At 40.0% G+C, this 13,843-nt stretch overlaps 1 gene segment (V, D, J or C); it reads right to left on the bottom strand.

Moving 5' to 3' along the window:
* Window positions 1–9,285: 9,285 nt before the first annotated feature.
* Window positions 9,286–9,894, bottom strand: LOC113838490. The segment is given in 2 exon segments: window positions 9,286–9,614; window positions 9,846–9,894. Coding segments are annotated over 2 exon segments (378 nt in total).
* Between the last annotated feature and the right edge of the window lie 3,949 nt (window positions 9,895–13,843).

Genomic DNA, 13,843 nt, shown 5'->3' on the forward strand with positions numbered 1-13,843 from the left:
ACATATATGTCACATACCTCACACACACACGTTGCATGTATGTCTCTCGTTAAACATCTGTTCATCAAACTTGCTCTGATTCCTTTGCAATATGCATTAATTGTACCCCACTATAATGGACTTTGAATGTCCCCTGAGTTGGGCCTTACTATACCTGGGGAGGAGTTGGGTGGTGGGTTGGGGAGGTTGGAGGGGAACATAGGAAGATGGGAGGGCAAGGGAATGGGGGTGATGGATATGTATATATGAGTAGTAATTAAAGAATTAAAAAATGTAAAACAAAGAAAACAAAGTTGTCAGAGGAAGATCAAGTAGTATGGAGTTTACATAGTAGGCTAAACAGAAACTGGAAAGTAAGTTTCATTAACCTCTACACTGGGGGAAAATAAACATTAGTTACATAGAGCCTGCCAAGGACAAAGACCCTCTAATACTTATGTTCTAGCATTTGGGAAAAACTACCTTGTTTTATAAATTTTTCCTGAGAAACACACTGGCCCATGGAATATTTCTAGTTTTGTGTTCAAATGGGATACATGAGAAATCTTTGCCAGGTTGTGATCCTATGTCCTTGTCAAACTCATTTTGAATCAGTCCACCACTTTCTTGCCTTGTTAATGTCTCCTGGAATCACATGAGAAGAAACCCTCAACTGAGGAATTCTCTAGCTGAGGTTGGCATGTGGGCATTTCTGGGACAGACTGTTTTCATTGTTAATTGAGGCCAAAAGACAAACCCTGGAATGCACACACAGCACCATTTCATGGATGGCACCATGAACTGTACAAGAGTGAAGAGAGGAAGTAGTGAGCAAACAGGCAGCATGAGTTCATTTGTTGCTGTCTGTTTCTGACTATGGCTGGAATGTGACAATCTGCTTGAATTATTGCCTTGACTTCCCCTCAATGATACATGGTAACCAGAAGCACAAACCAAACCCTTTTCTCTTCTGAACTACTTTTGGTCAGGATGTTTAATATCCACAACAGAAACAAAACTAAGACTTAAGGTCCTCTCCTTGTCTGGACTCAGGCAGATGGTTTTCTTTCTTGAATTGAATCCAATCTGAAGAATGAAGGGTGTATCCCCAAGATAGCATCCATTTCTGCCAGGAATCTTGAAGCCTTATTTTATAGCAGAAGTCCTCTAAAACTAAAACTAAATGAGTGTTGGCTACCTTGGGAAATGGTGCACTTTGGCAGTGAACTTGGCTGTGATATTTTCTTATTTCCTTTCGTTTTTTCACTAGAACCCACATGATGGCAATCACAATGTATCAGTGTTACTTCTCAAGAGAAAAAGATGCAGGACAGCAACAAGTTGACCTACTGGTGATATCTTATAGGACACCCATTATCTATGAGGAATAGTCTCCCTTTACAGATGAATACGGAAGATCTAAAGTGCATACTCAGGAATGGTGGAAACAATGACTCCTTTCTCAGCTCAGGCTACTCTGCTCAGATCCCTAACAGTTGTCTCAGGGGAAGAAAGTGAACTTCTCATTGTCCAATTTAGAGGGACTGCTGACTATCCAGCTCTGCAGTGATGGGGGAAGTACTTTTGTGTATGTTTATCTTATTGATTGTTAAATAGATTACTGTTTGGCCATTGAGACAGCAAGTTAGACAGAACAGGTTGTCAAAGAGGATTCTGGGAAATGTAGTAGATAAGTGGTGATCTAGGCAGGAAGTGACATAGCAAGGAGATTCATATCTAAGCAAGGAAACAGGAAGTGCCCCCTTTTTCCCCTTCCTCCTGCAGCAGCGCAATGTGATCCACCGGCAAGGAGGGACGCCAATAAGGCGTCTGATAAGATAAGTCTTATAAAATATATAGATGTATGATAATTAAGACTGAGCTAACAGATGAGAATCCTAGTCATTGGCCAAGCAGCATTGTATCTAATATGTCTCTGTATTATTTTGTCAATCCACGCAGCAGGCAGAACTCCCTATTCAATAAAGACACTCCCATCTGTGGAAAAAACACAATCTGGTTTCTTCAGTGAGGTCTCTTTGAAGTCCACCTTGGTTGCAAATATTTGAAAAACAATTTGATTGAAGTCAGGTTTGTGGTTCCCATCTATCCAAGGGGAAATTGGCTAAGTTCACTGAGAAACCATACCTGAGTTGAGGTACACAATTTGCTTAATGTAGTTTCAATTATTTTAGAAGGCAATTATCACTTAACCATATAGAAACTATTCAAGGATTGTGATCCTGACACAATAGGGTAAAGGTGGGTGACATACATTGTCACATAACTTCCCAGGATTATCTTTGTGTTTTCTGGGATCTAAAGGAATGTATTTGGCAACCACTGCTTAGGTGCAGGAGGGTTATCTTTCCTATATCCAGTTCTTTGTTTAAGTTCATCGTGGGATGCTAAGTAACTACTCTAGCTGGATTAGTACTGTAAGAGCCACACCCTGTCTTTCTTATGTATGTAAATATGTTTCTTCTTGGGGGCTCAGAGCTGATACCTCAAGTATGGCCTGTTTCGATTGACTAAAAGCAGGTAGAGCTTCTGCCTCTCATATGATGATGTGAATTCCTGATGACTAGATACCCAGTACTAACTGATATAAGATGTGACCACATCACCCTTCCCAGTCATTCATTGCTGCCAGAATCCATGACACTCAGAAGCCTTTACATCTATAGTATTTGAGGTTTGAGGGAAAAATAAAAGAGGAAGAGGGCCTGATACTATCTTTGCTCTGTGACCCATTTCTGCTAATGAAATTGAGCCCATTATTTTTTCTGAATTCCGATAAAACTAAACCCTAGATTATCTTTTATTTTGGAGAGTATAATATAATTACATAATCTCCCCTCCCCCTACACTTCCCTAAAATCACTCCTTGCTCTCTTTCACATTCATGACCTCTTTTTCATTAGTCTTACATGCATCTATGTATACACATATCCAAAATATATAAATATACCCTGCTCAATCCACTTATTGGAAGAGACTAACATATGAGTGAGAGTATCCAGATGGGTCCCTTAATAGTGCCTCTCCACAGTGATTTTATATAGAAACCCACGGGGAATAAAGTCCAGATGAACTGAATAATTTGGTTTGAGTGTTCTCAAAAGCAGACACAGGAAGATCCAGGGTGCAAGGTCATGCAGGACAAGGCATCTTTTAAACATCACTATGAACTATTTGGTTTCCTAAGTGGAGTAGTGCTAACAAATGATAGAAGTTGGGGTTACAAGATAGAAACAGACCATGGTATAGTTAACAAAGTTGGTGTGTACTGACCTCCATTCCTCATCAGTCTTTTCACCCCTGGATATAGGGTGTTACAGAGACTGCTGCATGATTTTGTGATGCTGTAACACTTAAATCTCAATGATTATTTCAAGCCATTAAAATATTTCAATATGAGAATATATTTTCTTATGGTTCTCCTTTTTACCTAGCTTCTCTGGGGCTGTGGATTTACAGGCTGGCTATCTTTTATTTTACATGTAAGATCCATTTATGAGTGAGTAAATACCATGTTTGTCTTTCTGCATCTGGGTTACCCCACTCAGGATGATTTTTTTTCTAATTCTATTCATTTTCCTGAAATATTCATGATGTGATTATTTTGTTACTGCTGAGTAATACTCTATTGTGTAAATGTACCACATTTTCTTTATCCATTCTTCATTTGAGGGCATTGTAGGTTGTTTCCAGATCCTGGCTATTACAAATAATGTTGCTATGAATGGACTTGAGGAAGTGTCATTGTGGTTTGTAGCTATGACCCTCATGTGAGGGCAAACAATTGGGCTTTGTATTTGAGGTCTTTGGTGACATCATACTGTGCTTTAGCCTAAAATGAAAACCTCCCTACGTAGACAGTCCAATTGTTATCATGTGCTACTTGCCTTTGGAAAATCATATAAAACTGTTCAGACATTTTTCTATAATGAAAATGGCAGAACAATGAATTACAGCTGAATTGTCTACCCCATGGGAAACACAGCTTCACAGGCAACCATGAATGATTCTATCAGTTTTGCCATCCTCAGATAGGAATATAGAGCAGAAGAATAAACATTGTTGAAATACCTTCTAAATAAGTATATGTGATTAAAGGCAATGAAAGTTTAATATATGAATAATCTTTGCTCTTCTACAGATGGATAGTGACTTTTAGATTACCTTTTGATTTTTTATATATATTCTTTATTTTTATAATGGTAATTAGACCAATTTCAAATTAGAAACAAGCTTTTTTTACATGTCAATCTCAGTTCTCTCTCCCTCCACTCCTTTTCCCTGCCCCACACTGATCCCCTGCCCTAAATCCTTTCTGCTCCCCAAGGAGGGTGAGGCCTTCCATGGGGAATCTTTAAAGTCTGTCATATCTTTTGGAGCGGGCGGGGGGGTTGTCTAGACCATTACTCATGTGTCTAGGATGAGAGCATATCCCTCTATCTGGAGAGAGCTCCCAAAGTACATTCGTGTTCTAGGGATAAATTTTGTCCAATACCAGAGTCCCAATAGATTATCCAGAACTGCAAACTGACATCTTCATTCAGGGGGTCTGGAACAGTCCTATGCTGGTTTCCCAACTATCAAACTGGGGTTCATGAGCGTGCCCTTGTTCAGGTCAGCTGTTTCTGTAGGTTTCTTCAGCCTGGTTTTTACCACTTTGCTCATCATTCCTCCCTCTGCAACTGGATTCCAGAATCCAGTTTGGCGTGTAGCTTTGGGTGTCTGCCTCTGCTTACATCAGCAATTGGATGAAGACTCTATGATAGCATAAAAGTAGTCATCAATCTCCTTATCAGAGAAGGACATTCAAGGTATCCTCTCAACTATTGCTTAGGTTGTTAGTAGTGGTCACACTTGTAGATCCCTAGTGCCAGAATTCTCTTTTTTTTTCTTTCTTTCTTTACTTAAATTAGATTGGTTGTTTTATAGTGGTAATTAGACCAATTTAAAATTACAAACAACTTCTTTTACATGTAAATCCCAGTTCCATCTCCCTCCTGTCTTCCCTGCCCCCCACTAGCACCATACATTTCCCACACCCTTTCTACTCCTCAGGGAGTGTGAGACCTTCTATGGAGGGTCTTCAGATTCTGCCATATCCTTTAGGATAGGGCCTACCAACACCTGATTTTTGACAAAGAATCTAAAGATATACAGTGGAAAAAAGAAAGCATTCAACAAATGGTGTTGGCATAACTGGATTAGGACATGTAGAAAATTGTAGTTAGATCCATATCTATCACCATGCACAAAACTAAAGTCCAAATAGATCAAAGACATCAACATAAATTTAGTCACACTGTACCTCCTAGAAGAGAAAGTAGGTGATACCCTGAAAAAATTGGTACAGGAGATCGATTCTTGAACATAGCTCCAGTAGCACAGACATTGAGATCGACAATTAATAAATGGGACCTCCTGAAACTGAGAAGCTTCTGTAAGGCAAAGGACACAGTCAGCAAGACAAAGTGATATCCCACACAATGGGAAAAGATGTTTGCCAACCCCACATATGAGAGAGGGCTGACTTCCAAAGTATTAAATGAACTCAAAAAGGTAGCAACAAAACGCTGAACAATGAAAATAAAAAGTGGGCTGCAGAACTAAATAGAGAATTCCCCACAGAGGAAAATAAAATGGCTGAAAGACACTTAAGAAAGTGTTCAACCAAAATAAAAACACCAATAAGAGTTCATGCTGGAGAGGATGTGGAGAAAAGGGAACACTGCTGGTGGGAGTGCCAACTTGTACAGCAACTTTGGAAATAAGTATGGCGGCTACTCAGAAAATTTGGAATCAGTCTACCACAAGATCCAGCAATTCCACTCTTAGGTATACACCCAAAAGAAGCACATTCATACAAGGACATCTGTTCAACCATGTTCATAGCAGCACTGTTTGTAATAGACAGAAACTGGAAGCAGCCTAGATGCCCTTCAACCGAAGAATGGATAGAGCAAATGTGGTACATTAACACAATGGAGTACTACTTAGTGAGAAAAAACAATGGATTCTTGAAATATTCAAGAAAATGGATGGAACTAGAAGAAACCATACTGAGTGAGGTAACCCAATCACAAAAAGACAAACATGGTATGTACTCACTGATATGCATATTTTAGGCATAGAATAAATTATTACTAGCCTACAATCCACACTGCCAAAGAAGCTAGTAAACAAGGAAGACCATAAGATAGAAATGTGTGGTCCCCTGTAGAATGGGAATGGGTCAAGATCCCCTGAGCAAATTAGGAGCACGGGAAGAGGGGGGAGGGAGCTAGGAGAATGAGAAGGGGAGAAGAGCAGGGATTCAGAGGACATTGGGGAGCAGGAAAGTTGAGTCAGTGGAAGAATAGATGATAACAAGAAAGGAGATACCATAATAGAGGGAGACATTTTAAGTTTACAGAGAAATCAGGCACTAGGGAAATCTGGAGATCTACAATGATGACACCAGGTAACAATCTAAGCAACAGAGGAGAGGCTGCCTTAAATGCCCTCCTTGATAATGTGAATGATGACTAACATATGCCATCCTTTAGCCTTCATTTAGCTGTGGGTAGATATAGAAGCAGACACCCACAACTAATCACCAAACTGAACTGGAACTCTGGTGCAGGGAAAGACGAGTGAAAAGCAAAGGGGTCCAGATCAGGCTTGTGAGACCCACAGAAACAGCTGACCAGAACATCGGGGAAGTCTTGCTCCACAGACTGATAGCTGGAATACCAGCAGGGGCTGATCCAGACCCCAGGAACATGGGTTTCTGTGCAGAAACCTTGGAAATCTATGGGACCACCTGTAGTAGTCCAGTACTTGTCCCTAACATAGGTGGCGACTTTGGGAACCCATTCCATATAGAGGCGTACTCCCTGAGCCAAGACACAAAGGGGTGGGTCTAGTCCCAATCCCAAAGGATACAATAGACTTTGATGACACCCTGTGGAAGGCTTTACCACCCAGTGGTACCAGAAAGGATATGTAATAGAAAGGGATTTAGTTGGGGGGTGGTAGGGGAGGATAGGAGGGAAAAGGCAACTGGGATTGTCATGTAAAACAATCCTGTTTCTAATTCAAATTTTAAAAAGTTAAAAAAAAACAAATCATAAAAAAGAAAGTGTTCAACATCCTTAGCCATCACGGAAATGCAACTCTAAACCACTCTGAGATACTATCTAACTCCTGTCAGAATGGCTAAAATTAATAACGCCAATGACATTCTATGCTGGAAAGGATGTGGAGAAAGAGGAACTTTCCTCCATTCCTGCTGGGAGTGTAAACTTGTACAACCACTTTGGAAATCAGGATGTCTGTTTCACACTAAAATGGGAATAAGTCTACCTAATGATCCAGCAATTCCTCTATTGGGCATAAACTCCAAGAATGCACAAACACAAAATAAGGACATATGTTCAACTATGTTCATAGCAGCACTATTTGGAATAGTCAGAACCTGAAAGTAGCCTAGATGACCCTCAACTGAAGAAAGGATAGAGAAAATGTGGTACATTTACACAATGAAGTACTTACTACTCAGTGGGGAAAAAACAATGGAATCTTGAAATTCTCAGGCAAATGGATGTACCTAGAAGAAACCATCCTGAGTGAGGTAACCCAGTCACAAAAAGACAAACATGGTATGTACTCACTCATATATGGATATTAAACATAGAGCAAAGGATTACTAGCCTACAATCCACACTGCCACAGAGCTAGGAAACAAGGAGGACCCCAACAAAAGATTGCATAGACCCTCGAAGGAGCAGAAGTGGACAAGAAACCCTGAGCAAATAGACAGGGGGAGGAACAAATTTTCTATAATTGCATTTGGCTGTGAGTTATTTCAAAACAGATATGTAGTGACCAATATTCCAGAATTTTCCAATATATTCATTTATAGCTTAATGACGTTATACATCAATATTGTTTAACACATAGATCTAACCAAATTCATTCAGTATAAGGATTTATTTCAGGAAATACTCATGGACAGTTTGAAACAATACTTATTTTGCTGTGTTTGGGGATACAGTTCAGCCAAGTTCTCCTAGTCCAGGTGGATTAGGAGTGTTATTGCAGTCTTGTACATCCTTGCTGACTTCATGACTGCATGATCTTTCAGTTGCTGAGAAAACTATTGGGCAGGGTGGATCAGGCTTCTCATACTGACACATGAGTGGTTGAGTGAGTTCAATTGGAAAATCAGGGTCACTTTTAGAATCTAAGTGAGACCTTATTTTAAAATAGAAACAAAAAATTAAGGGCTAGTAAAAGATCTTATTAATAGAGCATAAGTCTAGGGTGCATGACACCCTATCTCCAATTCTAAAACTGGTGTATAGAGACATGTTTATCTCCCCAGGTATAATTATACTTTATTTCTACTTTTCATTAATTTGATCAAATATCCTTTACCCCATTTGAAGCTCCATATCAACAGAACTTGCATAAACATTGGAAATTACAATGTTACCTGATAAATCAACCATTTTAATGTTATGCAAACCCCTTCTTTATTTCTAGAGTCTACATTGTCTCATATTAGCATAGACATGCTTAAGCATTTTTAAGTCATAATTTTTCAGTCTTTATTCATTTATATTCTTGAAAGAAAGGGAAAATCTTGTCATGGAAGCTGCAGTGTGACACACTGAGTCACTCTGTAAATCCCTTTATCCATACATCTTCATATGTAGGCATTGATCACAAAGAACGATTAGTATAGTTCAAGTCCTGCTATGCTACTGGTACACTAATGACACTGGTCCCTAACTCACACCCTTCCTGGATGTCTTGTTGCTGCCCTGTGCCATGGACATCCTGTAGCTCTGGATATTCACAGCCCCCCCACTCCACCTCTGCTCCAACAGATCACAGCTGGACTGGGTGATGGGGTTAGCCAACTCATAAACCTGAACCTGAGTAGTTGCAGGGTTGGTCAGACCACGACTCTCCCCTGTCTTCACCACCAGGGTGAGTTCTCCAGCATTGCCCTGGCGAGTTCACCTCTTGTATAAATGAACAGGGAGTGGTGCTAGTTCTCCTGTTTTAACATCCCCAAAATTGGTCCTCCCACATGTATACCTACAAGGCTAGATCTACTATTTTAACCACTTGAGATGTGTGGACCACTTTCATGAGTGCTGCAGCTGATGAGGGGCAGGGAGAGCTAGCCCACCTTCGGTGGGAGAGGGAATTCTGCCCCTCTGCACAGGGTTGAGATGTCTGGTGAGAAATAGCTCAGAAACTGAGCTTCTATGAACAGAAAACCCAGGATGTTTTGGTTCAGCCCTGGAGCACTGTGGGAGGAACCACTAGACCTTGCTGACAGTAATAAATTGCAACATCATCAGCCTCCACAGGATGGATGGTGAGGGAGAAGTCTGTCCCAGACCCACTGCCACTGAATCTGGTATGGACTCCAGATGCTAGCTTGGATGCTCCATAGATGAGGAGTTTGTGGCCTTGTCCTGGTTTCTGTTGATACCAGCTCATAAAATCAATAGGTCCAATAGTGACATTCTGGCTGGTCTTGCAGGAGATGGTGGCCCTATTCCCTAGAAACATGACCAAAGAAGCTGGATACTTAGTCAACACAACATGCCCATTGGAACCTGAAGTGAGGAACACATATTACTGTCACAGATACACTGAAAGCAGGCCAGTATAAAACTATCATGCATGAGGAATCTGTAACAGCAGTCATGAGTTATATTCTGAGGAGCTATAAAAGAAAAGAAAAAATTAAAACAAATGAAATGAAATAATCTCAATGATCATGACACCAAAGCATAAAAAAACCAATGATGGCCAAGATGGATACGCCCAACACTGCATCCTCTTACCTGGAACCCAGAGCAGCAGTACCCACAGCAGGAGAGCAGCTGACCCCATCTCTGATATCTGAAACAGAGAGAAGCTGCTTCACGGGCACTGGCAAGCTGCCTTTAAAGATGGTTTGAGGAATCTGCACTGTGGCTAATGTCTCAATAAGCAAATCAGCTTAGAAAATCTTAATTGCTGTGAATCCAGATCCTCGGTGAGAGCAGGACAGGCTCTTAACCATTAAGCTATCTCTCATGCCTAAACTAATATTTGCATCTTATAGCACCACAATATTTTGCATTGTAATACTTCTCAAAAAGAGAAATAATCAGGTTTAATAAGACAGAGGAAAAATAAAGGGAAGTTGGATTTTCTAAGAGGAATTAATTTAAATGTCATCAGGCAAAAAAGGCAGTGAGCTGGGAGCATGGGATAAAGAAGGAGGCTGGAAACCTAAACTTAGAATCAACCCAGTCAGTCAACCACTCAGCTTGATGGACAGTATCAGAAATCCTGGCAATTCCTCTGTCTGAAAGGCAAGGCAAATTATGACACTGGCCTTGTGTCCCTCTGGACACTCACCATGAACTCCACACAGGAATGCAGCCTTTAAGCCAAACACCAGGTTAGCTGGGGCTCTTTCACGACAGGCAATTATCCATGGTGCCTGAACTGGATGCATTGACAATGGGGAACATTATGTATATAATACAAAGGAAACTCAAACATTTCCAATCCAAGTATTTGACAGGGAGAAAGGCCCTAGACACTCATGTCCACACATAACGCCAGTATAATCCATTGGGCTGAGTGAAAGTTGGCATTCCCCTCTCAAGGACTGAAATAGATTGTAGCCTGTCTGTTCCCCAGAAGGGCCATATGATAAACCCTCCAGGCTCGTTTGGGGTTGTTTGTTTGAATGTTTGTTTGTTTTTGAATTTTATTAGTTAAATTTATTCATTTATTTACATCCTGACTACAGTTTCCCCTCCCACAGTTTCTTTCTTCCCATTCCCACGGACTACCCCAGTCAGGTATGGGAGTCCCATGGAATGAAGGTCCTCAAAGACTAGGTGGATAAGGATTTGGCAGTGACGAACAGAAAGAAACACAGAGGCAGTTTGAATCTCAGTGTATTTTGCAGTTCTCAAGCGAGGTTTTTTATAGAAACATTTTCTCAGGGGATGTTTTTGTTAAACAAACCCAAACATATGAAATTGTTGTTACTTGGCACAGTGATGCAGAAATCCAAAACATGAAATCATCCAGAGTTAACCACATACTTTTTGAATCAAATTAATAAAATTTTATAGTCAGTTATTGTTTAACATCTATTACCTAGTTCTTGTGAGTTTCTGATATATTGAACTATTTTAACAATTTTAACTCTTTCTTACTAAAAGCTTTCTTTACCAGACACCTAAGGCCACTCTCAATGACACATGTACAACCATATGAAATTTATTGTTGGGAAAGTTTTATCTGTTTGTATTTATGTGAATGACATGAATGATTTGGAAAGTGCTGTTTTTTCCTAAGATGAGGTCATGGCTAGTGGCCCCACCTCAGGGGATGGATTCTTATCTATATCTCCCTNTTAAAATGTCAATGTAAGCTTTCAGGAACATTCCATTAATGTGAAAAAATGAATAGAAGAAAAAACAGAAATTGCCACAAGAATCACAGCCCAATATTTTTCTCCGGCTGAGTGGTCCACAATCTTTTCCAGGAGACGTCCTTCTTTTGAAGTTATTGTCTGTGGAACTTGTCACACAGAATCTACTGGATTTGGTGTGGCACCCCAACTCTCCTCTGTCCTCACCAATCCACTCCTCCTNTGTGTCTGTTCAGAAAGGAGTAGGTCTCCCATGGGTATCAACAAAGCATGGCATATCAAGCTGAGGAACAACTAAGCTCCACCCTTTGTATTAAGGTTTGTTAAGGCAACCAAGTATGAATAATTTCTTGGGAGTTGTTTTTTAGGGTTTTTTATTGCTTTGTTTTGTTTAGTTTTTTGGCATGGTGATGGAACATGTATAAATAGAGGGCCATTGGGAAGGTTTGAGATCACTAACACTTTGGTCATGGGGAGAACTGTGTGCCTGTGATCTCCTCCTCTTTCCTCTCCACAAGATGCTCAGCTTTGTTCCACACACTCCTGTCCTAGTGTGCTGCCTCACCACAAGCTCACACATGACCTTCCTTCCATGGAGCAGAACCTCCAAAATGAAGCCAACATTAACTCAAACAGGGCTTCACACATCCAGTAAAATTCAGGATAAGGGATGCTTAAGTGACTCCACAACTGAACAAAGCAAGCACCCAATTCACTTGAGGTTAGTTAGATAATAAGTTTCAGCATTGCTTTTCCTGCCTTGGGAGGAATGTCACTGGGATATTTAGGCAGATTGCATTCATATATCAGCTTGGCATCATGTTCCTGTCTCTTTCACTGTGAATCTGAGGGATCTATTCATCCTGGAATTCTGCAACTATATTTGTCAATGTTGCAATGATTTCATTGTAGAGATCTTCAGTCTTCTTCATAAAATGAAAATTGACACCCCAATAAATGAATTGGTGGTAAATGCAATATTAAAGAAGTTTTGAGCATGGAGATAGATGTGGATCTATCTGAAGTCTTCTACATGCCAGCATCCAGNTATGCCAGCAACATTTGTTGAAGATGCTTTCTTTATTCTATACTATGAATATAGCTTCTTTGTCAAAAATCAGGTGTTCGTGGGTGTGTGGGTTAATGTCAGTGTTTTCAACTCTATTACATTGTCTACCTGTCTCTTTGTGCCAATACCAAGCTGTTCTCAGGACTATAGATCATTAATGGAGCTTGCAGACAGGGATGGTTATACCTCCAGAAGATCCTTTATTGTACAGGGTTGTTTTGGCTATCCTGGGTCTTTTGGTTCTCCAATTAAAGTTGAGAANTGTTCTTTCAAGGTCTTTGAAGAATTTTGTTGGAATTTTGATGGGGATTGCATTTAATCTGTAGATTACTTTTGGCAAGATTGCTATTTTTACTATGTTGATCCTAACTATCAGAGAACATGGGAGATCCTTCCATTTTCTAGTATCTACTTTAATTTCTCTCTTAAGAGACTCAAAATTCTTATGGTACAGGTCTTTCACTCTTTTGGTTAACATTACCCCAAGGTATTTTATGTTGTTTGTGGCATTTGTAAAAGGTGATGTTTCTCTGATTTCTTTCTCCAAGAATGTAGCATCTGTATATATTAGNGGTAGAGTTTTTGTGTAGACTATCATATCATCTGCAAATAGTGAAAGTTTGACTTCTTCATTCCCAGTTTGTATCCCCTTGATCTCCTTTGCTTGTCTTATAGATCTAGCTAGAACTTTAAGGACAATATTGAAGAGGTATTGGAGAGAGTGGACAGCCTTGACTTGTCCCCAATTTTAGAGGAATTGCATTGAGTTTCTCTCCATTTAATTTGAAGTTGGCTATCGACATGCTGTATATTGCTTTTATTATGTTAAGGTATGTTCCTGTTATCCCTGATCTCTCCTGGACCTTTATCATGCAGGGGTGTTGGATTTTGTCAAAGGCTTTTTGGGCATCTAGTGAGGTGATCATGTGTTTTTTTCCACATTCTGTTTATATGGGGGATTGTATTTCATATGTTGAACCATCCTTGAATCCCTGGGATCAATTCTACTTGATCATGGTGGATGATTACTCTGATGTGTTCTTGGATTGTATTTGCCAGTATTTTATTGAGTATTTTTGCATCAGTGTACATGAGGGATATTGGTCTGTAGTTCTTTTTTTAGTTCTATCTTTATGTGGTTTGGGTACCAAGGTTATTGAAGTTGGTAAAAAAGAGTTTGGCAATGACCCCTCTGCTGTATTGTGTGGAATATTTTGAGGAGAACTGGTGATAGCTGTTCTTTGAATTTCTGGTAGAATTCTCAACTGAAGCCATCTGGTCAAAGGCTTTTTATGGTTGGGAGATTTTGATGGCTGCTTCTATTTCATTGGGGG

Source organism: Cricetulus griseus, chromosome 8 (genome assembly GCF_003668045.3).
Source record: "Cricetulus griseus strain 17A/GY chromosome 8, alternate assembly CriGri-PICRH-1.0, whole genome shotgun sequence".
In the NCBI taxonomy this organism is placed as follows: Eukaryota; Metazoa; Chordata; class Mammalia; order Rodentia; family Cricetidae; genus Cricetulus; species Cricetulus griseus.